Source organism: Mirounga angustirostris, unplaced genomic scaffold (assembly GCF_029215605.1).
Source record: "Mirounga angustirostris isolate CCGP_5_RB_7025 unplaced genomic scaffold, mMirAng1.0.hap1 SCAF_36, whole genome shotgun sequence".
Lineage (NCBI taxonomy): Eukaryota > Metazoa > Chordata > Mammalia > Carnivora > Phocidae > Mirounga > Mirounga angustirostris.
Window position 1 is genome coordinate 132,981 of NW_026991744.1, and position 25,930 is coordinate 158,910.

The following is a 25,930-nucleotide window of genomic DNA, read 5'->3' on the forward strand; positions in this document are numbered from 1 at the left end:
CTAGTGCTGTAGACTCACTTGATTTTCAGTCCTGAGAACTGAAGACAAAAGGATGTTCACATCATTCAGAAAGTATGCAGAACTTATAGGTGGTCATTCAAGGCTTCACTGCAGAAGGTAGTCTTTTGATATACTATTTTTGAGCCTCAAAACAGACTGACAATAACAGGAAGTGTTGTTCTCTTTTGTTTCTTCTAATACGTGTACACTAATGAGTAACTTCAGCACCAGCTTCGTGAAAGGCTACTCAGGTTCGTAAGATTCAGTGCTGCTGAGCTGAAGAGAGCAGGGTTTACATTCTCGGAGGAGACACTTTCTTGGCTCCACGAGAGAGAATTTTCCCAGGTCTATGAAAATATCTGTCCTATTTATGAAAGAACTTTTGCATTCTGTTCAATTTAGCTGTTTTACCTATGATGACCAGAAAGTCCTATCAGAGCTCAGTCAGAGCTCAGCCAAGTAATAGCTAAACTCTTGTGTTTAGAAACTTTTTGATGTTTCCAGTATTTTTGCCGATCTTTGAGAATTTTTCCCCCAAGTTTGAATATTGATTTAGATAAGATTTAGATAGATTTAGATAAGTAAATTTCCAGAATCTTCAGTTGTCTTCATTTTTATCTTAACATGAAAGCAAATTGTAATTAATTCTTCACACACACACCGTATCATTTTGTTTTATATTAGGCCACCAATTGTCCTGTTTGTTGTTGTTGTTTGTTTGCCTTCTTGTAATACACTCTACCTCTTGATCCTCCCCTTCCTAAAAGCTCATGATTAGCTTTGCTGCTTTCTCCACCCCACGTCTAAGTGTTGGCATGCCCAAGGGCTTTGTCCTTGAAACTGTTCTCCATCTGCATCAATTCACCAAGTGACCTCATCTCTCTCTCCTTTTTTAAAATATTTTGTTTATTTATTTGAGAAAGAGAGCATGTGAGAGAGAGAGAGAGAGAGCTCAAACAGGGTGGAGGGGTAGAGGCAGAGGGAGAAGCAGGCTCCCCGCTGAGCAGGGAGCCCGACGTGGGACTCGATCCCAGGACCCTGGGATCATGACCTGAGCTGAAGGCAGACGCTTAACCGACTGAGCCACCCAGACGTCCGACCTCATCTCTTTCAATAGCTTTCTATAACTCAGCGATCCCTGAATGTGAGCTCTGGAGCTCTGCTTTCGGGGTTGAGACTAAATTTTAGTGTTATGCGAACCTTGACATTTAGCATAAAACTCTATTGTATATTTGACTAGTAACTAGCTGCTCCGTGGTGTTTGGTGGGTTGCAGGAAGAGCTCTTCTGTTGAGGTGGATGCCTGCAGCAAAAGCACTACATCATCTGAGGGTGCCGCCCATACCCTGCTTATCCACGGCCCCGTCGAGCTCAAGAGAGGCTGGAGGAGGCAGAAGCGGCACCTCTTCTTATTCAGCGATTTCTTGCTGGTGTCCGATACCAAGTATGTATACTAAGCAACGTGCTCTTGTGATGATCACGAAGTTACATTTCCATTAACCCTTACCATAAGAAGACATGACATTTTTTTTCTTTTGTTTTTGCCCATGTTTGGATCCTTCATTCATTCAACAAGTACTTATGGAGGTCTTGTTTTGTGCCATACCCCCCTCCCCCCCCCCCGCCTGCAGAGAATACAATAGAGAATGTGACAAGCAGTGTGTCTCTTGCCTGGAACTTACAAATGACAAAAATAAGAGGGGCAATTATAGATTGTGATTAGTGCTTCTGATAGAAAGTAGACAGGGGGCCGTGTGGAGATGATGGGAACGTATGAGAGAGGGGTAGTCCAGGAGGGTCTCTCCTAGGTGGCAGCACTGAAACTCGATCTATGGGATGAGAAGCAGCCACAGTCCTAGACAAGGTGCCTGAACCTTCTAGGCTGAGGGACCGGCAGGCTACGTGGGTGCAACCTGACCCCTGGGGGGAGGGGCTCAGGAAGGCTGATTTGATGGGAGCCGAAAGCATGGGGCATGCGATCAGATGTGAAACTGCGCTCGGGGTCCAGTCACACACGGTCTTCACAGGCCATGGTGAAAAGTGGAAATATTTTGCCAAAGCATTTTTAACTAGGACTGACTGAATCTGATTTATAGCTCTCGCAAATTTTTCTGACTGTTGGTAGGTAATGGATGGATGGTTGAGCAAGAGTGGGAGCAGGGAGACTGGTGAGGGGAGGCAGTAGTCCTGATGCCTGCTCTCAAGGGCTCCAGGATAGGAGTGCAGTAAAAAGGAAGGAGGCAGCAGACAGATTGGGAATATATGCTGGAGACAGAACTAACTGCGTGCACTTTCCTCTCAACCCTGAACACAAAGGTAACTGATAGCCAGCCTGGAACCTGATGATTGCTCAATAAATGTCCAAAAGCAGGTGGATGGGAGGTCAGCTGTTTACTTGCTCTGTCTCTGTTTTCATTATTCACAAAACATCATGAAAGACAAAGACTATTCCAACCAACCAAATATCAAGAAGCTTTTTAGTCACCAGAAAAAAACTACGCCCCCTTTATTTTGCTGCCCTCACCAGCTCCCAGTTATGCCATGCCATTAGTAAGCCATGCAAGTACTAATTTGGCAAAATGCTGTACTCAATCTGAGTGACATTAATGATAATTTATCAGGGGCTTACTACATGACAGGTGTTATGCTAAGAACTTCATGTATGCAATCTTCTCCAACCTTACAACTACCCTGTGAGATGGGATTATTTTTATTTTAGAGAAGACCTCTGAAAATCAGAGGTCTGAAGGTTTTGCCCAGGTCACCATATTAGTGATGAGTAGAGTCTACATTTGAAATTAGGTCCGTTTCTTTCAAAGTACAGGCTTTTACTCTACGTGTGGTGCTGCTGTTTCTATTATTTCTATTTTTCTGAATTTCATACAACATTCCATGAACACCTAGATTCTCTCTCATTATTGAAATCAACCTTTCCTTTATGTTGAGTAAACAACTCCAATCTGCTTGGTATCTGGTAAGAAATAGGTCAGAATGCTTAGTGAACTGAGAAATGAAGGTAGTGTAGCTGTCCAAAAAAAAAAAAAAAAAAAAAAATCAGAGGCAAAGACAGAAATAGTAAAATATATTTGAGATGAGTGATATTGCCTACAGATGTAGCCTTGGAGGTGGTGATGTCATGAGGAGGACAGAGAGAAAAAGACTGTCCAGGTCCTGGCATGAGGTCCGTATGACGCACTCTGCTCCTCCTGATAGAGGGCCACATCATTATTTTTAAAAAAGCAGACTAGTTACCATTCCCTTTATTTAACCAAGGTGAGTACAGGAGACTAAAATGTGTGGGATGCATGCTGGGGACCACACGAGGAGCATTACAGATTCCTCGTGTAATTTCCCCACAGCCCTCCAAGGCCAGTATTGTTACCATCCACCGACTGCAGAAATGAAAGTGGGGATGGAGGAAGTCTCAGGAATGGACCTGTCATCCACAGGGAAATGGTGGGAGAGACTCCAAGCCAGGCCTGCCTTCATCCCAAGGCCACACTCTTCCTGCCACACCATGCCACACCTACTCTTGCATGCTCAGCCCGAGACACGCTAACAAACAGCAAACTCCTTTCCTGCTCCTTGGGACCTTGCAGACCACTCACATTCGATTTATAAGGGGAACAGGTTGTCCTTCACTTTGTTTTCATCTTTGTAATTATTATAGCACTTAGGGAGAGGAGAAGACCTTTCTTTTCTTACTAGAGCCATTTATTGTCCTGGATACTGCTTACCTCTCAGCGGGTTTTACAGAACCTACGGTGTTCTGCTGAAAAGATTTTATATAAAGGCAGTGTTCTTTCCCCATGAGAGAACTGCATCCTTTTAAGAGCTGAATTTTTTATTTTGATTGGTTCACTATTACAAAAGAAGTGCAACATTTTTCCTCTTCACATATTGCTTTTGAGATAGGTCTTTGTGTCTACGCAAGGGTTTTTATGATGTGACAAAATCTACATCAATGTATTTAATAATGTTCTCTTTAAGAGACTCAGCTCCTGAAAGATTATCTTATATACTTTTTACATCCATTTGGAATATTAGAAAATGTAAGTGATCTCAGGCACTTGAATTTGGCTTCTAAAACCAAGGCCCTTGACAGAGAGAGAACACAGATTTTTGGAAGTCCAAGTTCGGGACACCATCAGGGTCAGGTTCCCGCGAGAGCTGTCTTTCTGCGTGCAGATGGCTGCCCTCTCGCCTATGCCCTGTGGGGTTTCCTCAGCGCCTGCATGTACACACACACACACAGAGCTCTCTCTCCCTCTTCTTACAAGGGCACCAATCCTACTGGATTAAGCCCTTACCCTGATGGCCCCATTTACACTTAGTTACCGCTTAAAAGCTCTCTCTTCAAACATGGTCATATTGGCAGAGAGGGCTTCACGGTAAGACTGTGGGGAGCAGTGGGGGAGGGGACACAATTCTGTCCCTAGCAGTCACGAGCAGCACTTCATGCTGTGGCCGCGTACAAGTTTTTGCCACAGTTTTTAGAAAACGACCATGAGAACATTCCCATAGTAAACATTTGGGTATATTTATGATCACTGTGAATATTGGACAAGTTTACATTTTTTTTTTCTAGAAGGAAACAACTAAAAAGAAATAGCTCCTGCATTAACAACCTTGTTTCATCCCTGTCATCCTTGTTCTTGGAGGATTGTGTTATGCCCTGAATCAATCTGTTCAAATTAATCATCTGAATTTAGGGCCTACGTTTTCCAATTAGCCATAAGAAGGGGTTGGGGTGACCCAGGTTCTGTTTTACCTCAGCTCACCTGCAGGCTTCAGCTGGAAACTCTCATCTTTAGGTTGACGCTATAGAAATTAACACAAATTGGGTAAGTAGTTGACTAATTGCTACCTCTGTATTCTGTCAAAATTAGTGAATTTTAGTTTGTGTGTAATAATAAAAGGAATTTAAATGTTTGTTTCTTCACAAAGAAATTATATTTCTCTAGTCGTACAAGATGTTAATAATAGTGAAAATTGTTTGGGGATTCTTTTCATACGCCTTCAGAAATTTCTCAAGAATTGAGGTCAGATGGAACCTTCCTTATTACTTTTGATATTCATTAGAATACTAAATAAGTTATTTTTCAAAGAAAATTATTACTTTATTTTTAAGAACAGTATCTGCTTGATAAATATTAAGATATTAATACTAGTAGAGGCCCATGAAGAATTTACAAAAAGGAAGGGACTGAACTTAGTTCTTTAGACATCACATCCCTCATATGTAGTTATTAAAGAATATAAAATGAAACAAAAAATGAATTTAAATTAGGTCAAAAGATGAAGATGACTATTAACTCATTATCCGTGAAATTACAAAGAATTACTTACAGAATATAACAGGACCCCCACTCCCAACATCTGTAAAAGGATACCCCTATCTTAGAACAGGGGAAATCCCCCTAGAATCCTGTAAATTTCCACAGTGCACTGGGGCTTCCCTTCTGGTATAAAGGTTGAGGTAGCAGAAAGCAAGAGTGATATCCATCATGTTAATACAAATATAATAAAGGACTATTTTTAGAAATAAAAACCACAGTTCTTTCTCCTCCTCTTTCTTCTCCTCAAGTCAGTTTACATTAGATTAATACTTTCTAATTTCTACTGAGATAATCCAGTTGGGTCAGTGATTGAGAGTGAAGAAATGCAGTAAGACCCTAGAAGAATCCACTGAAGTATGAAGCTTTGTTGTAATAAACTTTAAATATTTCCAAGCTAGTAACCAGCTTTGTTAATATAATGTCTTGAGATTTATCCTCTCACTCCCCAGATAATCCAATGAGAAAGCCTGATGGCTCTGGGGATCGAAGTGAGGCTGAGTGAGGGTAGGAAACATGAGAAGGGTAGTTCATGGAACGATAGGTCAGCAGCCACAGAGGCCAAGTGGTTACAAACATGGGCTCATGAGTTAGGCTGTCTGGGTTCAAACTCTCTTGCCTTTGGCAATTTAGTTGACCTTTCTGTGAGTTTCCTTATTTGTAAAATGGAGCTAATAAAGACCACCTAGTGTAGTTGTTTGAGGATTACATTTTTTATATTTGTATTTATAAAATATTTAGAACAGTGCTTGGCATATGATAAGTGCTCCAAATGTGATAGGACAGTCGAAACCATGCTCTGGGCTTTGGGATAACTCCTTGGTTTGGAGTAGATAATCTTGGTGCTTTCTTGAACTAAGGAGAGAATTACTGAAATGCCTTTTTCCAGGTCAATGTATTTGGAAGTCCCCACACAGTACCTTGGGTGTCTGTATACACACAGATACCTACATTAGAAAAAAAAAAAAAAAAATCTTAAAAACCAACAGATATATGTCTATCTTTCCCATTAGCCATCTATTTCTACCCTGACAATGCCTTTGGAGTTACTATCTAGAAAAATGATTTTATCTGATAATCAGACATCTGATATCTGATAATGATTTTATCCGATGACTTTATTCATTGTGTCATAAACTTTGAATCTAGATTATCCTTCAAGTGTGCGTCCAGCAAAATTATTTTTATTTCATAAAACCCATTGGAGAGTCTTAGCTTTAATTGTTCCATGAATCACTGGAGTCACAGGGATTTTTGCACATGAGGTGTCTTTGATCTCATTTTAGTTTAGTGTTTCCACATGTGTTTCTGAATAGTAAGGAGTTCCAGAGTGGTGTGTCCAAGTTCCCTAAGCATCCCTCAGAGGGCTTATAACTATTTAAATCCCAAGCCCACCTGAGAGTTAAAGTTGTGAATTAACCAAATCAATCAATATGGTGGTTTTCATGTTAGAGATCAAAGAAGATTAGGCAGAAATTGTCAAAAAGCAATTTCACCACTGACAAAGTTGATCACCTTCTGACTCCTCAGAGAAATGGGAAGTATCCATCACTCACATATAAGACCTCCTGACCGCTGATCTGGGATTGATTGATGGATGGATTGATGATTTTTAAATTGGGCTCAATCTGTAGGCTAACAGTTTTTCAGTTTTAGCCAGAATCTAAGGGAAAATGATATGGATAAAATTTTAAGAAGGGAAATTGAAAATAACCTATGCTTTAAAGGCTAGAAAGTATTTTTTTTTAAATTAAGGTTGAAAATAACTTTTAAATCTTTCTGATCCCCCCCCCCCCAAAAAAATCTTTCTGATCCAAGTTTATTTTTTGTTCTTGGTTTGTCTCTCTCTCTCTCTTTTTTTTGAAGATTTATTTATGTATTTATTTATTTTAGAGAGAATGAGCGTGAGCGGGGGGAGGGGCAAAGGGAGAGGGGAAGCAGACTCCCCACTGAGAGGGGAGCCTTACATGGGGACTCGATCTCAAGACCCTGAGATCACCACCTGAGCCGAAACCAAGAGTTGGATGCTTAACCGACTGAGCCACTCAGGCACGCCCCCTGGTTTGTGTCTCTTAAGCAAAAAATTGTATGACTATTTTTATAAATCGTGTATCAGGTAGCTTTGTTCAGCCCCTCAAATACTTTTTGAAGTAAGCAAGTCATAAATGAATAATTAACTATAATAATAACCATAAAACTATATATAATAAGAAACAAATTCTAACAATAATAAATGAATTGGTTTTCTTAAAAAGCTCTGGAATATATAGTCTTTACTCAACACTCAACATTCAGAAAAATGGCCACTTGCTGCCATTTGAGGAAGTGTTTTCAGGGCCTTCCTAGGGCCAGACTTCGCTCAACACACACTTTGTAAAGGTCATGTCACCATTTGCTGTGCTGGGCACAGAGGGTAATAGAGACAAGGGAGGCATGCTGTGCCCTGGAGCAGTGAGAACTGGTCTCTGATGAGCACAGCTGTTCCCATAACATTTATGAAACAAACTAACAGAGGTCTTGTTTGGGTATCTTTCTAGGTATAAGAAAAAACTTAAGATAAAAAAGAAAATACCACTGAACACCATGTGGACTGCCAACTGTATGGACAGAGTGGAGGATGCCAACATCTGTGCTGGGAGGTCCTTTATCCTGGGCTGGCCCACGGTGACCTTTGTGGCCACCTTCGGGTAAGACCGACCGTTTGGTCTTGTATTTACATGGGATAAAAAGAAAAACATTTTAATCTGATTATATGTCAAGCCAGTGACTCCCTTTTTGACTTCCCATAATGACACTCATTTGCCTTGTACTTTCCCCCAAAAGGTATGTACAAATGGGAGCAAGTAGATAACATAGAGTGGGAACTATTGGAGTAATTTCTTTTGGTTTTGATCAGTGGTTTTTCCCATGGGCTCTAGGAGCCACTTGAGGAATTGGGTGTTTTAGGCATATGGAAGGAGAATCAAGAGAGTGAGGTTCTAGAACCCCTCTCCAATATCCTGCCCCCTAATTCCCAGGGGGTATGTGTGTTTCTAAATCACTGGCATATTTTTCTTGAGCAAGTACTATTAAAGAGTCCAATTAAATTTGAAAAATTGCTCTTATACTCCCAAGGTCATTCCTTTAAAAATAGTATGGAATTATACAAATAAATTAATCATGTCATTGAATATGAGGTTGCCTGAATTGCTGTGTACTGATTATCTTAGTTGGTGTCTCTAGAGAGGTGACCATCTAAAACAAAAGTATGATTGCATTGAGTAGAGGTTAGTTGTGCAAGACACATTCTTAGGCTGACACGAGGATGGGGAATGTGACTCTCTACCCCGGACATCCTGAGCAGACACTCCTGAGTTTACAGGGGTGGTGCAACACTTACATCTGCTGTTTGAAACAACCACACCCCAAGTCTCATTCTTGTGTTGCACAATGAGTGTTCATCACATGCACTTAACACCCTTCTTTCTTCTCCTCACCCCACTCCACCAAAATGTCACACGTCATCACAAAGGGAAGACAACGAAAATGTTTACAAGTTGTTAATTTATTAAGCCCTATAATGCAGCGTTGACTTAAGGAGAAATTTTCAAAGCTTATTGGGAAGAAATATGTATTTATATGCTCTCCGCATGTCTTCTTTTCCACGACGTATTTCTGTAAAGATTCTCAGTTCCTCTTGCTTCCTGTCTTCTCCATGTTGCAAATGGAAGGAAACAGTTTCAATTGGGAATGTATAAAGTCTTTGACAGGGGAGTTTCCAAGAGACTTTTTTTCCCTAACAAGGAGGAAAATGTGGAAGCCAGGCTTATACATGTTATATTAGTTAAAAAGCTGTGTAAACATATAGAAGGCATTTATAACAATTCCTGGCACCTAGTGCTTTTGCTATTTGTGATTATTACTGTTCTGCAGATCAGCATGGCTAACTAGAAGCTGTGTCCATGCGCATAGGCAGGCTGGGACGCTAAGTGGGCGTTCCATTTTCCAGATGGGACAAATCCTGAAACAGCGATGGAGGGGTTGGGGAGCAGTGTTGCTGGGAGGAGTATAAAATGTGGCAGCCACTGTGGACAGTTTGATGGTTCCTCAGTAAGTCAAACAGAATTACTATACGACCCAGCAATGCCACCCCCAGATAGATACCCAAGAGAAACATAGGTCCACACAAAAATTGATACACAAACGTTCATAGCAGCATTGTCGACAATAGCCAAAAAACAAACAAACAAACAAACAAAAGTAGAAACAACCCAAGTGTTTATCAACAAATACACAAAATATGGTACAGGAGCTAGAAACAGGAAGGAAGGAAGAGTGACTGCTTCGTGGACACAGGTTTGCTTTTGGGTGAAAAAATGTTCCAGAACTAAACAGTCACGGTAGTTGCACAAAACTGTGAATGTACTAAAGGTCACTAATGGTCAATTTTATTTTGTGTAGTTTACCACGGTAAAAAAACGCTAGTAAGTGGTAAGGCCATGTATGCATGAGGCTTAAAACATTCGCAACTTTGGGTATTAAATGCTGTGAAAACTTTAGTTGAGAAAAGACTAACCTTTAGTAGTTTAGCACTAGCTGGATCGATCTTGCTCAGAGGATCACAGTAACGAAGAATGTTTTCTAGAAACTAATTTAACACATTCCAATCTGCTATGTGTATAAAGAAATAAAAATATTACAGGTGTTTCTTCCTAAAAAGCTATTCTTGTTTCTGGGCCAAGATAGTTCCATCCAAATGCCAAATTCCTTAAGTATGATTTAATTTGAATAATAATGTTCTTTATATCTGAATAGCACTTGCAGCTGCAGGAACACTCGGGGTATAATTAACCCTTTTCCAGTTCTGGAAACTGAAGATCAGCGCAGTGAAGCAAAGTGCCCATGATCACATAGCTTGCATCACATAGTTACAATTAAGTGTTCAGATTCAAAACCAACTTTTCTCCCGCTTTAGGATCTACTTCCCATTGCTTTAATACGCTCATAAAAGAGTGGGGTCCCTCCAAAGCGCAACTATGAGGACAGTATGATATTAACACATGCATCCACATCCTTAACAACTGGCTGCTGCTATTTTTTTCTGGAATGGTGATCTTATTTTGCTAGTATAAGTATTGTATGTATCTTAATTTTTTCTTCCCATTTTTTTTAAATTGCAGTTCTTCGGAACAAAAGGAAAAATGGCATTCTTTCCTTCAAAGGTATCTTGTCACTATACATATTATACATCTTTAACCCATGAGAAAAGAATAAATCTCTTCAAAGCAGTGCCCCCACACACTATGCTTCCCCTACTTAGTAGAAATTGTTAGACTATCCTCAAATAATTTCTTATTTAGATGTACCCTGGCTGCTACTGCAAATAATCTGCTCTTATTTACATGCACATATTGCTTGTTTTTGATGAAATTCTGGTTATCACTCTCATCTTCCCCTTCTCTCAGACCTAATGATTGGAGCTAACATTATTCTCAAAAGATACATATTAAATTTTCTTAAGTGCAATTTACTCTCCTGAGTGATGCTCAAAGCACCTTCTCATTCCTACCCTTGAAGGTGCTGGGCCCTCCAGTCTAGGCAGGAAAGCTTTGATGACTGGATCCGCTACTCACATCTTACATGACAAGAGCAACCTGTTGTTTTCTGAGTCATGTCTTATTTTCCTGAAATAGTTTTGCATGTTTTCTTCCAACCCATAATTTGATGTTGCTGAGTTTATTTACATGCATTTAAAAATAACAGAGTATGTTGAAAATTTTAGCCACATAGATCAATTTGAAAGTAAGCTAATAGCTAATTCATCCTACTCTATTTGGGGTTATTATTGAATTTGATTAGGTACATCAATCTGGCCAAAGAGAAGGACCAGCCCAAGAGCATTCCTCTCAGAATCTTCACTGAGGACATCAAGAACTGTGCCTGTGTAAGTGTTTTTAAGACCAAAAATTAAATTCCATGTTCCTGATTCAGATAGAATGAAAGAGATGGAGATGGAGATGGAGATGGAGATAGAGAGAGGGAGGGAGGGAGAGATGGGGAGGTAGGAAGGAGAGAGCAAGAGATAAGAAGAGAGAGAGTATTTGGAAAAGTACCATGTGGGAAAATGTATTTTCCTGTCTACACGTGTCTTTGTATACATAAAGAGTGAATCCTAGGTAATATGAAGCGAGAGGAATCCATGCCACAGTACTTAAGCATGGAAAGAATATTGCATGTTAAATATCCATAATATTTCCCTGGTTCTTTCTAATAGCAACAACACTGGCTTGTAATAAGGTGATTTTCACATGCAGGTATTTCCTACTAGAAGTAAACATTTTTTCCCAATGGTTACTACTTATGTACAGAATGGTTTGGATTGTTTCCACAGTTCTCCACCCTCCCCCCATTGACGCTTTATTTGGTATAACTGTAAACTCACAGAAAAGTTGTAGGTATAAAAATAAAACAAAAAACACCCCATGCACCCTTTACCTAGATTCAGCTATTAGTAACATTTTACTCCACTTGCTTTATCATTTATTTTCTTTCTCTGTCCCTATTATGTGTATGTTATACTTATTTTTGAGGGTCATACAAATGCCATGGCCCTTTATCCTTAAACCTAGGTATTTCCCAAGAATAAAGATATCCTCTTATATCACCATCACACAGTTATCACCTTTAGTAAATTTAACATCGGTGTAATACTTTACTCTGCCTTCCATGTTCCCATTTTGTCAGTTGACCTCAATAATGTCTCCTTTCCAGTACAGGATCTACTCAAGGGTCAGGTATTTCACTTAGTAGTTATATCAACTGCAGAGGGGTTTTGAAAGGTCTTTTGATCCAAGGAATATCAGGGTTGAATTGAGCTCAGAGGGATGACACTTTTAAGGGATCAGCATATTTCTATCTCATTTTCTTTTGGCTGTTGGGGGAAAAAAAATCAAACCAGTTGCCCATTCTTGGTATAAAATTTGATTTCTGAAATTGTAGTGCAGTAGCCAAGACATTTGCAATGATGAACAAGATACTTTGGGTATCTTTAAGTGACATTTTTTTTTTCCTGTTATACTTTACAGTAGCTCTAGGTCACACAAAATAGTATTTGAAGGTGGAAAAAGGGGTAGTTATTCCTGGCCAAAGCAAAAGCCATGCAAATATTTTGATTGGTTTCTAAGCACCAGGTAGATGCATTGCATGAAGGAGATAAGGCCAGAGGGTTCTCTAGCAGCAGAGCACACTCTTGTCTCTGCCTGCTTTGATTTCAGCTGTGGCAGTGGGTTACACTCAGAATTTTCCATGGAAAATTACCTTGAAATCTTTAAAAATCAACTTTATTTATGTATAATTTACACAAAATAAGCATTTCTAATGTTCTTCACTTGTTCCTGAACATCCAAGTTTCCCTCTAACACTGTTTTCATTTCATCCTAGAGAGATGATCCTTAGCATTTCTTGTGCAGACCTGGTGCAAACAGATTTTCTTAATTTCTCTTATCTGAATATGGCTTTATTTCACACTCACTCTTGAAGGATATTTTGAGGGATGTAGAATTTTGTTCGCAAACTTTTTCCTTTCAGCTCTTTAAAGATGTTCCACTGTCTTTTTGTCTTTGTGCTTTCTGATGAGTAGTCTGTGATCAATCAAACGTTAATCCCCTGTAGGTGATTTGTCATTTTTCTCTAGCTGCTTTCAAGAGTTTCTCTTTATTTTTGGTTTTTAGCAGTGTGGCTATGAAGTATCAAAGCATGGTTTTCTTTGAATCTGTCCTATTTGGCATATTCTGAACTTCTTGAATTTATAAATTTAATTTCACCAAATTTGGGAAATTTTGATCATGATTACCTCAAATATTTTCTTCCCCATTTTCTCTCTCCTCTCCTCCTGAGAGTCCAGTTATATGTATATTAGACCCTTTCATATTGTTCATAGATCCCTCAGACTCTTAATTTTTTCAATCTTTTTTTCCCCTTTTCTTCTTCAGACAGGATAATTTCTATTATCTATTTTCAAATCACTGACTTCTTTTTGTCATCTCCATTATGCAATGTAGCCTAGTCAGTAAATTTTTTCTTTAAGATATTTTTCAGATAAAAAATTTCTGTTTTTAAATATTTTTAGTTTCTATGCTAAGATGCCTCTTTCGTTTATTGTGAGCATATTTTCATTTGTATCATTGAGCATTATTGTAATAGCTGTTTTTGGCTAACAGTCTGAACATCTAGATCATCTCAGGGTTGGCTTCAGCTCTTGAGAATTGATCACATATTCCTTGTTCTTCATATATTAAGTAACACTTTGACTCATATAAAAAAAAGTAACATTTCTTTTTCTTTTAAATTATTTCAAAAAGCAGCTTATTTTTCTGAAGTCATTTGTTTACAGAGAGCTCTATCTACTGGAATTTATCTGTTTTGGAGAACCTACAACATGCAGGAAAATATACATACATCTCTGGAATTACTATTTTGAACATAGTATGTTCCTTATACCATGAAAACCATTATCTTGCAGACCAGATAAATTAAAAAGTGATTATTAGTATTTCAAAAGAGATTTTTTTTTCTTTAAAAAGATTTCATGGGAGGGATGCCTGGGTGGCTCAGTCAGTTATGCATCTGCCTTCGACTCAGGTTATGATCCCAGGGTCCTGGGATGGTGTCTTGCATCAGGCTCCCTGCTCAGAGGGGAGCCTGCTTCTCCCTCTGTCTTCTCTGCCTGTGGCTCCCCCTGCTTGTGCTCTCTCTCTGACAAATAAATAAACAAAAATCTTAAAAAAAAAAAAAATTTGTGGGAAACTTTTTAAGTTGTACTGAAAGGCTTTCAGACATCTTAAAAAAAATAGCAGAGCCATTACTTCTAACTAAATTTCAAGCTAAGACCCAGTCTTGAATCCTCTAGACAATTTAACATAGGAAGCCCCTCCTAGACAATTTAACATAGGATATCCTTGAGTTTGGGTGCTCTGAGTCCTACTGCTAGGTTCTGAACACTTTTTTTTATAATCCTTAAAGCTCAAGTAGTTTGAAATCAATGAACACTTTTGTTTATACAAGTTCGATTATCAAGCAACTTTTGGGCCATCTGTCATATCAAGCAATTGCATTTCAATTCATAAGAAGAAAAATACAATGAAAGAACAAGTTTCTTTTAACTTTGTTTTTAATATTTTTAAGGACTGTGAGTGTCCACTTCTGTTGCTTGTCTTCTTCATGCACTGTTTCTCAAAGAACACAGGCCTCATTGCCTAATAATGTTATAAAAAGTGTATGCGTGGTTGGTTACATATTGTCCTCTTTTAAAATGTCTTTTGGAATTCGGGTACTTTTATCGATATCATCTCAGATTCCTATCCATCCCTTTCAGATAATTTTCAATAACTGTTTTCCTTGTTGTATGGAGCAGTTTCTCAATATAAGGTGTGATAGAGAGATATTATAAGTAACTACTCACTGTCAGAGTTGCGAATGGAATATAAACTTCTAAAATTTTCAGTCTCATTTCCTAGACTCATTGGTTTTATTTGTCTCAACAGATTTCAACAATGGAAATCTTAGTAACCATGATGACACAAAGAAAGTATTGACTAAATAGTAGTTTGTTTTTTTTTTAAAAAAATGTCTGTCACAGACGGTTCTTATTCTGATTTTGCTGAAACTGAGTATGTAATTGCGAAGAGAGAAAAGTATCTAGCTCCTCCTTTTTAAACTATCTCCCCTCTCTATTTTGGGAATAGCCTTATGGAGCTGAGGGTCAATTCATGTCCCCTCGTGGAATTCTGTTTTTCTCTTTCTTGCTTAAGCTGCTATATTTTGTAAGCCACAAATCCTTGAAGGGAAATATATGTTTCACTGAAATGTTTCCTACTAGCCTCATGTTATGTAAAGAAATGAAAATATTGTAATCAAGGGTGTGTGCTCTACATATGCTTTACTTTGTCATTAACTGAAAACAAGCTTTGCCTTTAGAGTATGGATAATAATTTGACAATAATTATTTGGTCACCTGCTTTAAATTTTTAAAAATTTATAGCAATTTTTCTCATTTCTTTTTTACAGTCTGTAACTGTAACAGTAACAAATTCAGACACAGTGAATGACATTATCAACATGTCACTACCAATGCTAGGAATAACTGTAAGTTCCCTTGCAAACTATTTTTAATTTAAAAACCATCTTTGACTTTTGAGATTTGTGTGTGTGTGTGTGTGTGTGTGTTGTGTACCTCCCGTTATAAGACAGCTGATTATTATACATATCATAGTCATATTTTGTCCCCCAGATTTAGAAATTGAAGGCAGCAAAGCTATATTATTAGCCTATACATGGGTGCTCTTCTTGTCTTCCCATTTTAAATTTTCTGCGAATTCAAAATCATAGCATAAAATTGGGCTATAATTTTAGAGTGCTAATAACAACATGCAGTTTATTGTATATATTTTATACACAGACAATAAAATATTTCTAAGTTTCTAAATATTTCCTCCTCTATTGGACTCTTCTGTCTGTGTCTTCATTCCTGATTCCTCCCCATCCCTGTTTACCCTGGTCATCACCCAAGGACTCAATCCCAGTTAGATGAATCCTAAATTATATGTTTTGTTGTACATTTTGACATAAAGACCACATGGCTAGAAGCTACCTCCTCTTGATGCAGTTCCTTGGGATGAGGCGGCTCACACCCCTTATGAACTGGTAAAGAGGACAAGTTCTGAATAAGACCATGATCTGGGGGCAGTTGCGTACATATCACTTTCATCTTGTTTTGGTTTTAACGGCCTGTTCCTTTATGTTTTGATGGCGCTGGTGTGAGTTGCTGGATTTTTTTTTTTTTTTTTTTTTGATGAAAGACATGGACATATTTGAGGATGAGGTTTTCTAAGGGAAAAGAGAGGGAGAGTGATAGTCAGATGGACAGAACTGAAGGGAGCACTTGTAAAGCACAGCTTCTTATATAAAATCCTCTATAAATGCAAAAATGTCTTGCTATTATGACATGACATAATTACAAGGTTCTTACTTAAATTCTGTCTGACCCAATGGTATAATAAAGCCCCTTAAAAATTCAGGGCAACTGGAATTTAGCATAAGAAATCAATGATTTCTGTACAAACAAAATTTAATAATATATCTGAAATAAAATTGAATTTATATGTACTGAGTAAAGCACATATCTACATTGATTTCTAACCTGTATGATATATATACCCTAAATAGGAATTAAGTCTTAGAAAGAGAGTGAGTGGTTTTAGGGATGAAGTTGAGGAGATTGATTAATGATGAAGCTCATTTTATTTCATGTTTGTGATTTTCCTTTGCATAAAGTGATCAATCTCACCACACAAAGAATTTCTGTTTTAATGAAGAATTGGGGTTATTTGGCTTTATGTATGCCTGATTTAAGGGATTCCAGCATAGCATTTCCAAACCCTACCCTACCTTACTAGCTCTCACGAGTTATTTGCAATACAATTTTGAGCAGATTTAGCTATGTGTGTGTGTCTGTGTGTCTGCGTGTGTCTGTGTGTGTGTCTGTGTCCATACCTATGACCTTTCTTCATAAGGGCAAGACCATGATTTTTAATCAGGAGTCCAGGTCAAGCATAGTACCTATCACCAACAACTCCATGTCAAACATTTTTTGCTTTAGTCTCCTGGAAGACTCTCTAAAATAGTTCAGCGGTCTTTATAATTTAGATGTGTTTGTTTCAAGTAGGACTTCCAGGTTTACTGGGCGGTAATTCTGCTGGGAGTAATTGTTTTCTGCATCTGATATGTTGTCTAGGTTACAGTCCTTGTTCTTTCTCTCCCTGAAGTGGGGCTTGCCTGCACCAAAGCCAGTGGCTGACTTCAGTCCACTATCTCCTCAAGGCCTCTTGGGCGTTTGTCTCCTTTTGCCCAGGGCTGCGGAACTATTGATGCCTTTCAAGTTACTTTGCTCAGGAATAGTCATAGCAGGGTATATGGCTCTCTGGACAATATGCATGTCAGGGCAGGGACATTTGGCGGCAAAAGCCAGCATTATCCAAGGAATCTAGAGACAGCGGAAGGCAGGACTCTGAGATTAGAAGTTTCCTCCTAAGCGAAGGGGCACAACTGTGATTTCTTAGGCCATGGGCCACCCACACCGTGAGGGGCTGATTGTACTGTGGTTTCCTGGCCTTTATCAAAAATGACAAGAACCTGGGACGGTCCACTGGAGGCTATGAGGGAACAAGTTAACAAGTACTGTAGCTACCTCCATGGACCAAATGGCATTTATACTGGCCCCAATTCTTTCTTTCTGGAAACAGAGAAATGCAAAGGAAATGTGTTCTTCAAGTACTGTGAAAGATTTGTTATGATGCATAGTTCTTTTTGTTTCCAAGGGCTCTGAGAAAGACTACCAGCTGTGGGTGAGTGCTGGCAAGGAAGCGTCCCCACACCCACTCACTGGTAAGTGTCAGGGAAAATCTAAGATGGGATTGATTAGGTTCAAAATTGTAACTCTACATCTCAAAGTAATGGTTGTTCTGTCTTCAGCTTAAATACCCTTAAAAGTGAAAATCACATGCAATATTCACTCTCACGTTTATTAAAGAATTACCAGGTGCTTACTTGTTCCCAGGCACTGAGGACATCTCTTCATTCATCAGCTTAAGGTCTAGTTAGGGAGAGAAATGTAAATTTTTCGTTTCTACTTCATTTTACCTGACAAACGGAGCTGTCTTAAAAATTTTTTTGTTTATTGTTTACTTACTTATTTACTCACTTAGGTATGAAAGCATAGAATTGGAATTTCTTTTTCCCATACATTTATTTTTCATATTCCAGTCTTGAATTCCAGTTCCTAACAAATAAATAGCCTCTATTTTGTGAGAATCCGCTAAAATCCAATCATGTCTCTGAATCCAGGTATAGGTATGTATTTAACACCTGCTCTGTGCCCAGAAGTTTTCTCAGCATCATAAAGAGAATGAGATAATCACATTTAAACTCCTCAAGTCTTCACTGACTAAACTACCTGCACTTTGTTGTTTCTCAGGCTTTTTCCATCACTGTTCTTAAGGTTATTGATAAACAGATTACACCTCTCCTAAAATAGTTATTAGCACAAGTCCTCTAAAAAAAAATCTTTGGATTAGCAAAATTGTTCAGTGCTTACCAAAAATAGAAGGATTAAAAAACAAGAGAAAAAAGAGAGGATCTGTAGCAGACCTTGAAGTATAGTAATGTATGGTAATGGTGACAATGATTTCTGCTAGAAATCTTAGAGCATTCCTTCTTACATGCGTTTTTCAAAATCTTTTTAATAATCCTGTGAGGCGGGATGCCTGGGTGGCTCAGTTAAGTGTCTGCCTTTGGCTCAGGTCATGATCCCAGGGTCCTGGGCTCCTTGCTCAGTGGGGAGCTGCTTCTCCCTTGGCCTGCCGCTCCCCCTGCTTGTGCTCTCTCTCTCTCTCTGACAAATAAATAAATAAAATCTTAAAAAGAAAATAATCCCGTGAGGCTATTACTCTTTTTCAAGTTATCTAAAGAATATTTTCAAGTGATCTGGAAATCTAAATAACCAATTTCTTTCTACGAAATGTATATTCCCAGTCTTAGAATACAGAGAGTCACCAAGGGCATAGCTGAGGAAAAAAATCCCCCCCACCATTTCATGTTTCATATTAATATTGACATCTCTGTAAAAGTCGGCCAACCACAAAAAGGAAAAAAGTCAAATACTTAAATATATTTATTTTAATAAAGTGCATTAATTTAGGTAAAACAATATAGATGATAACTTTTTAGACTTTGAGCAGCTTCACACACCAAGGCAGCTCTAAGGAATCCGGAGAGCCTGTCATTCATGATGATCCATTGGCAGCATTCAAAATGCATTTTTTACCAATGCTCTCAATTCTCAATTGCGGATTATCTCCTGGTTATCTTTGTGATTTGGTTGTATTGCTGTCGTAGAAGCTTCTTTTTCCTTAAAAGAGGGAAGTCACTGTGATTCTTGTGAACACATCACTGACACTGCATCTATGACAGATGAGAAGGAACAGCAAAAGCTCCCCAAGTTACATTCAATAATAAATCAGAAATGACAGAAAGAGAACTTCCATTCTGTTCTTAAAAAATGAGATCCATATCCTATAGCACAGGGTCTTTGAGAATTCTATAGAGAGGAAACAATTTAAAGCATACAAGAACAAAACAAATCACTTGGCAGGCAACTCTCACTGACTCTGGGTGCAGTTTTCCACTCTGTAAACATCGTTTTGCACTTTGCTTCTGGGTTCCCAACACTGTTCAGCCTTCCCTCTGATCATCACCTGGCAGGACTCCCCTTGGAGGAAGGGCAGCAGTGGGAGGGAAGTATAAAGCATAAAGGCAACCCATCCCACTGCCCTTGAGTAGCTCTGCCTCTAGAAATTGACAAAAGGAAATGAAAAAAAAATCTGCTCAACTGACATTATGTGAGAGAGAATAGCAATTCTTAATATATATGTTCAATTATTTAAAAAATATTACCCACCAATGCATATTAATATATTTACTCTGATCCTTATAAGTTTGTGTGAGGGCAAGCATTTCAAAGGATGAATGTAAGGCTCAGAGGGGTCAAGTAATTTGCCTAAGATGTGCAGATCTCGTTAGTGTCAAGGCAGAAACTAGAAGGCCTTAAATATTCTCAGATGGAAACACAGCAAAAGTCAGCATTGTGCAATGCACTGATGAATCTTTGTATTCCAAGTAAAGTAACATGCTTTACATTTTTTTTCTCTTTTTAAAATCTTTTCCTTGGGCACCTGCTTTCTGCAGGGTGTCTCCAACAAGAGCGAATATGATGCTCACTCAGGAGGCACAGAGTGAGTGCCAGAAGCCCCAGGAGAATAGCAGCATATACCAGTGTGATGCATACACTCATGGGAAGGGGGATTTGATCAGAGCCATCACCATCAGCCTGAATCTATATTTTTTCCATATAGGACATAAACATCCCTATGGAATTAAAATGAGCCATCTTCCATCTACCACACTGCTGCCGCAGACACCAGAGGACTCCATCTCTCCTTCCACCCTCCAGGAGTCCCTCCTTCTGGAGCAGGGGTTCGCAGAGATGCAAGGCCGGTTCATCCTGAAGCCCAGGCACCCGGCGCAGAATGAGCAAGGGAGAGGTGAGCCCCTTCCCTTTCTTCAGGTGTCTTCTCTTGGCTCATGTCTCCACTCTTGCCCACAAATTGAGGACACAGAGCTCACTCTCTCTGTGGGGGGTGGGGAGGAACAGTAGAGGCAAGAACCCCAAAACTGCACAGAATCGAGCTTAGAGAAACCCAAAGGTCTTAGGACCCAACTCACTTCGAGGAAGGTTGTGTGCTTGTTTTAATTCTCCTAGGTAGACTGTTAGCTCCTTTCTCTGTATCCCCAGAACACTTTCTACATATAATTACGTGAGTACACATCTGTGTGTCTTCTTAGAGCACAAGCTGTTTGTGGCCTGGAAACAGGTCTTCCCTATTCCAGGGTTTTATCTAGTATCTCAGGCCATCACAGGATGGAATCAAATGACTGCATGGCTTAGACGCACCTGGAATGGAAGAACTCCAGTGGAGTAAAGAGTTATGGAACTGAATTGGATTTATTCTGGGCTTAGGCTGAAGTGGCCTTGGGCTTACAGTTAGAATTCAAGTCTCAATTCTGCCCCCACTTTCCATGTCTGCTTCAGACACAGGTCAAGGCTGGAGCGAGACTGAATGTTTATGGTCAGGGCTTTTTCATCTTCCTTCTTGCTATTTTTTTCCCTACCATTCCAGTATTCTCCCATTGATATTTTTTTCTCTGATGAAAATGTGTTATTCATCTGAGAAGTATTGGGCCAAAATAGAAAGTATTTTATTGTTATGATTGTGATTCTATAAGCACAAAGTTTCAAAAATTTTATTTTTTAATATTCATACCCTAATTCAAGCATTAGGAAACATTAACCCAAATCTTGCCAGGACTGTTTAAGAAAGAATAGGTTTCCATAAAGTTAGCTTGTTTAATCATTCCTATATTTTTCATGGCTATAGCATATATTTTTATTAGTAATAGAGGCAACATGACCTCTAACAGCAAATAATGTACATTATGAAACATCCAGCTAAGCCTGAAAATACCTTGGAGAAAGTATAGGACTCAATGTGTACTTATTTTCTGTATACTCATAGAGTAGCTAGATATATAGCTTTGTACCAAGGGATACAACATTCTTCTTAAGAGCATTCTTCTTATTAAAGCTGAAGAATGGAATATATTTGGGTAGTTTTAGAAATAATAAAACTAGGGGAAGAGTAGGGAACCCAGGTTGCATACAACAACTCAACTTACATATTAACACGTATCTTCAGCAAATGCATACATTTTGATGTACAGGAATCTCCTCCTGGATTTAAGAATGTGTTTGCTTTCTTTCTTCTCTCCTTTTAAAATGGTAGCGGTATCAATTTCAGAACAGGAAGAAAGAGCCTTAGTTAAGTAAAGTGGTAGCCATCCTTCATGATTGCCTACCTTCTAGAGGTTGCAAAATCAAATAGAGAATGGGAGTGATGTCTGCTTTGGAGGGGGAAGAGACTGATGTCTAGACTGCCTGAGGCCTTCTGAGCAAGGAAATTACTTTTATCAAGGCTGCCACGAGCCATGCCTTGTGCTGAGTAGTACATTACATTTAGTTCAACGAGTTGTAGGCAGCAGCATTTATGTTAAAGTTAAGCAAACCAAAGCTTAAGAATTTTTGAGTAATCTAACTAGGTGGCAGAACCAGGATGCTTCTGGTTCTTAGATCCTGGTCTCTCTGGTCAAGTGCCATGAGTGTTGCCACCCACGTGAGTGGATACGGTGAGGCACTCACTACATCCCAGAAAAGCCCAGTGGACAGGTGTTTATGGGTGTTTGGTGAAATGTTGCTCATTTGTTTATCCTTCTACAGCTTGGCTCCTCTGTGGACTTTTAAAGAATTCAGTTATTTAAGCAGATTTTATAAGCAAATGTTAAGGTATCTTATAAGGAAAACATTCATAGCTGAGCAGTAGAAACTTTCAACTCAGCTTTTCACTGCAGATCACCTTTTCTTTGTAAAGCTCTTCTTCTGCATTCCTTTGATAGGGAATGTTGGGTAATTCAAAATCATCTCTGGAAATTGGGGATAAATCAGGCATTCATAATCTCTCATTGTTTTTCTTTTTGTATGTTTTCTTTCAAGCCTTGTACTGGTATGGTGTATATACATGTATGTTTGAGTATGTGTGAGGAATTGGGTGCAATTCATTGTGGATTAGACTCTTTTCCGTAAATATCAAACATAATTTACAAAAAAAAAAAGTCATCTCTGGGTAGCTTGGTGGGGTATCACAAGAAAACACAGTCACCTGGAATCTTACCACATAGCCAGCATGTAATGACTATTTCCCAAGAACCCTGAATGCAGGGAGTCATCCTTGGGGATGGCCCAGAGCAGAGACACCAGAGGCCGCCTGAGAAGTGGGGTCAGGCGGATCATGTCATGAGAGGCAGATCCTTTTGATCATAGAAAGATGAGCACTCAGGGGCACCTGGGTGGCTCAGTCGTTAAGCGTCTGCCTTCAGCTCAGGTCATGATCCCAGGGTCCTGGGATCTAGCCCTGCATCGGGCTCCCTGCTCAGTGGGAGTCTGCTTCTCCCTCTCCCAATCCCCCCCTGCTTGTGTTCCCTCTCTCGTTGTCTCTCTCTGCCAAATAAATAAATAAAATTAAAAAAAAAAAAAAAGTTGAGCACTCAGAAAGCCAAAGAGGAAACTTAAGACTGGAAGGAGACTCACTGTGAAAGCAGATGATTAACAAACTCAGCTTGATTTGAATACCAGATCTTTTGAGCTTTTAAAATCAGATCTGACACTGGATGAATCCACTAATCATACTTACCAATAGGAAACAAACAACAAGTTAAGTGCCTCATGATAAAGCACAACGGGCAGTAGATGGGATTGAAAGCATTGACACTAAGTCTGATCAAGTCTCTAGGTTTAACCATCAGTTTGCAGGATCTGGGGAACAACTGTTAACACCATAAGAATGCTATTGGCCAATTTCAAAACATGGAAAATTCTACACAAAAAATGCCTCAGTTTCCCTCTTCTAGCCATTGCAGTGAATGTACCGTAGAATGGGAATGGTGAAAATAAGGTTAAGCGGGATGGCTGGGTGGCTCAGTTGTTAAGCGTCTCCCTTGGGCTCAGGTCATGATCCCTGTGTCCTGGGATTGAGCCCTGCATTAGGCTCCATGCTGGGTGGGAAGCCTACTTTTCCCTCTCCCGTTCCCCCTGCTTGTGTTCCATCTCTCACTGGCTCTCTATCAAAAAATAAATAAAATCTTTAGAAAAAAAAAGAAAAGAAGGTTAAGCGAATAAAACAACAACTACTACTACTAATCTCACTTCTTCCTTAGATTACAGGCAGAAGACAGTTAAAAGCGGTTTTTTCAGAGACTGGGCCTGTTGTCTGGGCTCCAGCACTAGCCAGGACAGCCAGTGCACAACCCCACCTTCTTCAAAGCCAGGACAGCTCTTTGGAGTTTCCCTCATGGATGTGTGTAATAAAGACAACTTGCCCTTCCCAATCCTGGTAGGTCATCTCCTTTTGGTCTTCTATAGCCCTTCTGAGGAGGGGACACTCTGAGAGGCCACGTGTCCTCATCCAAATCTATTCCCAAATGGAGAAGTCATTAGACAGCCCCTGGCTTTGGCTGAGAAGCTCTGTTACTGTTATTTCAAAGAATAGAATCTGATTTAGGTCCTGCAGAGTCATGAGGCAAATACAACAGGAAAAGACATTCTCCATTCCACTTGGGTCTTGTTTCCACAAAGACATGCGGAGGCTTGTTCAGATCAGTCAAAATGGACTCTGTGTATGTGAGTCTCTGAGAGTCCACCTCATCTTCACACTCTCCCCTCATTGCCTTCCTGAACTCACATGAGTCTCAAGTCTCCTTCAGCAGAGTCTACTCAGTCTAACAACTGTAAACATCTGACACGAGCATAGACTCATCCTCTGGCAAATAGGAAACTATTAATCCTAACAGAATATGTCAAATTAAAGCCACAGAGTTTGGTCTGTGTTATCTCAAACTGCTCTAGTGAATTGTCAGTGTGGACATTCACTGAGTATTCGGTGTCTCTGCAAGCACTGTACGGGATGTAGGGAACGTTCTGCTAGCTATGAAGAAATGAATCATCTTAGCTAGCATGTTACCTGCTAGCTACTACCCCAGGTCCTTGCATCACAGCAAATTTAGAGGGTAGCTAGGATTATCATCCTCCACACTTCTTAAACGAATCGGAAAAGCCTCAGTACAGTATGTATGTGCCCCAGCTCACACAATAGATAAGTAGCATAATAGACTTCAGATCCATTTTATTCCCTGAGTCCAGCCCTTATTAAGATTCTACACAGCAGGGAGAGGACATAAAGATACAGCAAAAGACAATGAAAGACTCATGAGAAGGGAGGGTAATCAGAGAAAGAGAAGAGAGTTTCTGAGCCTGACTTTAAAAGAGGGAAAGAAATAGAACAAGTAGGAATGGAGTATACACTCACTTAAAGAGAAATAAACAAATGGGAAATGTGTATTTCCTAAATAGACTTCCATACTTGGGGGAGAGCATCTATGTAAGGCAATAATGAGAAAAGAATGGTAAAGTAGGAAACAGACGGTGATTGTGCAAAGGCCTTGAAGCAGAGAATTTTGATTTAAGAGTGGAAACTCAATGGAAAGGAAAATCTGCTTAAAGGAAGTGTTTAAAATGTTTCAGTGTATGACTGTAAAATGGATATATGGGTAGAAAGTATATAGAGAGACACTGAAAAAAAAAACAATCTAAATTGACTTTAGTCCTTTCAGCTCAAAAACAGTGTACCATTGCATTCCCCTCCTCTTTCAAAACGGAGGCAAGCTTGAGCTCTGCGTTTGGGGTATGAGATGCGATATAATTTTCTTTTCTTCCTACAGGATATGCTTTCCTTTATTAATCAAAAAGGGTCACTCACCGAATGCATCTTCAGCAAATCACCCAATATAAAATCAACCAGGGTCCTAAAGGAGAAAGTAAATTCTGGGGTCAAAGTGGACCTGTACAGCGAATCTGTTCATGTGGTCGCATCCATCTTAAAGGTAGGGAAGGTTCTAGCATTATCCACACACGAGTAACTGAAGCTATGATTGGTGTCTTTCATCATGACTGCTCAAGAACCATAATGGGCATAATAGATTAAGAACCTGACAAGCTGAAAAACGCTTGACAAAATCAAAATATAAGGAAGCTACTTTAGGAGTTAAAAGCCCCATATGTTAGAAATTCTTTCTGTTTTCACCACACACCGCCTACCCTGCCTTCACTCCTGAAGTCACCATGCAAAATACTAATACTGAAATGACTACTAGTCATGATAATAAATTTCAAAATACGCACTGACACATACACACTGTTTACCCATGCAAACATTCTCACCACCCTCCTAGTGAAGGCAAAGTTTCCAAAAGAAATAGAACAGGGAAAGAATTTAATCCATCCACCTTGGCACTTATGAACAGCTCTGAACAACCCTATGTTAACGTAGTAATGACTAC

The 25,930-nt window shown here is 39.3% G+C and overlaps 2 protein-coding genes across 2 annotated transcripts in view; both read left to right on the forward strand.

Moving 5' to 3' along the window:
* The window catches only part of LOC135363165 (mitotic spindle assembly checkpoint protein MAD2A-like), a 30,490-nt gene extending 29,043 nt beyond the window's left edge, over nucleotides 1–1,447 (forward strand). The window contains exon 8 of the transcript XR_010408838.1: nucleotides 1,276–1,447. The gene's annotated coding sequence lies outside the window, so the exon portion shown is untranslated. The remainder of the gene's footprint in view (nucleotides 1–1,275) is intronic.
* LOC135363155 (rho GTPase-activating protein 20-like) lies at nucleotides 212–24,266 on the forward strand. The gene is made up of 9 exons (XM_064583844.1): nucleotides 212–255; nucleotides 1,276–1,443; nucleotides 7,873–8,022; nucleotides 10,495–10,536; nucleotides 11,174–11,258; nucleotides 15,380–15,457; nucleotides 17,689–17,755; nucleotides 20,281–20,469; nucleotides 23,753–24,266. Exons 1-9 carry the CDS (start codon nucleotides 212–214, stop codon nucleotides 23,980–23,982), a joined length of 1,053 nt encoding a protein of 350 aa, XP_064439914.1. The 3' UTR covers nucleotides 23,983–24,266.
* Nucleotides 24,267–25,930: the final 1,664 nt, after the last annotated feature.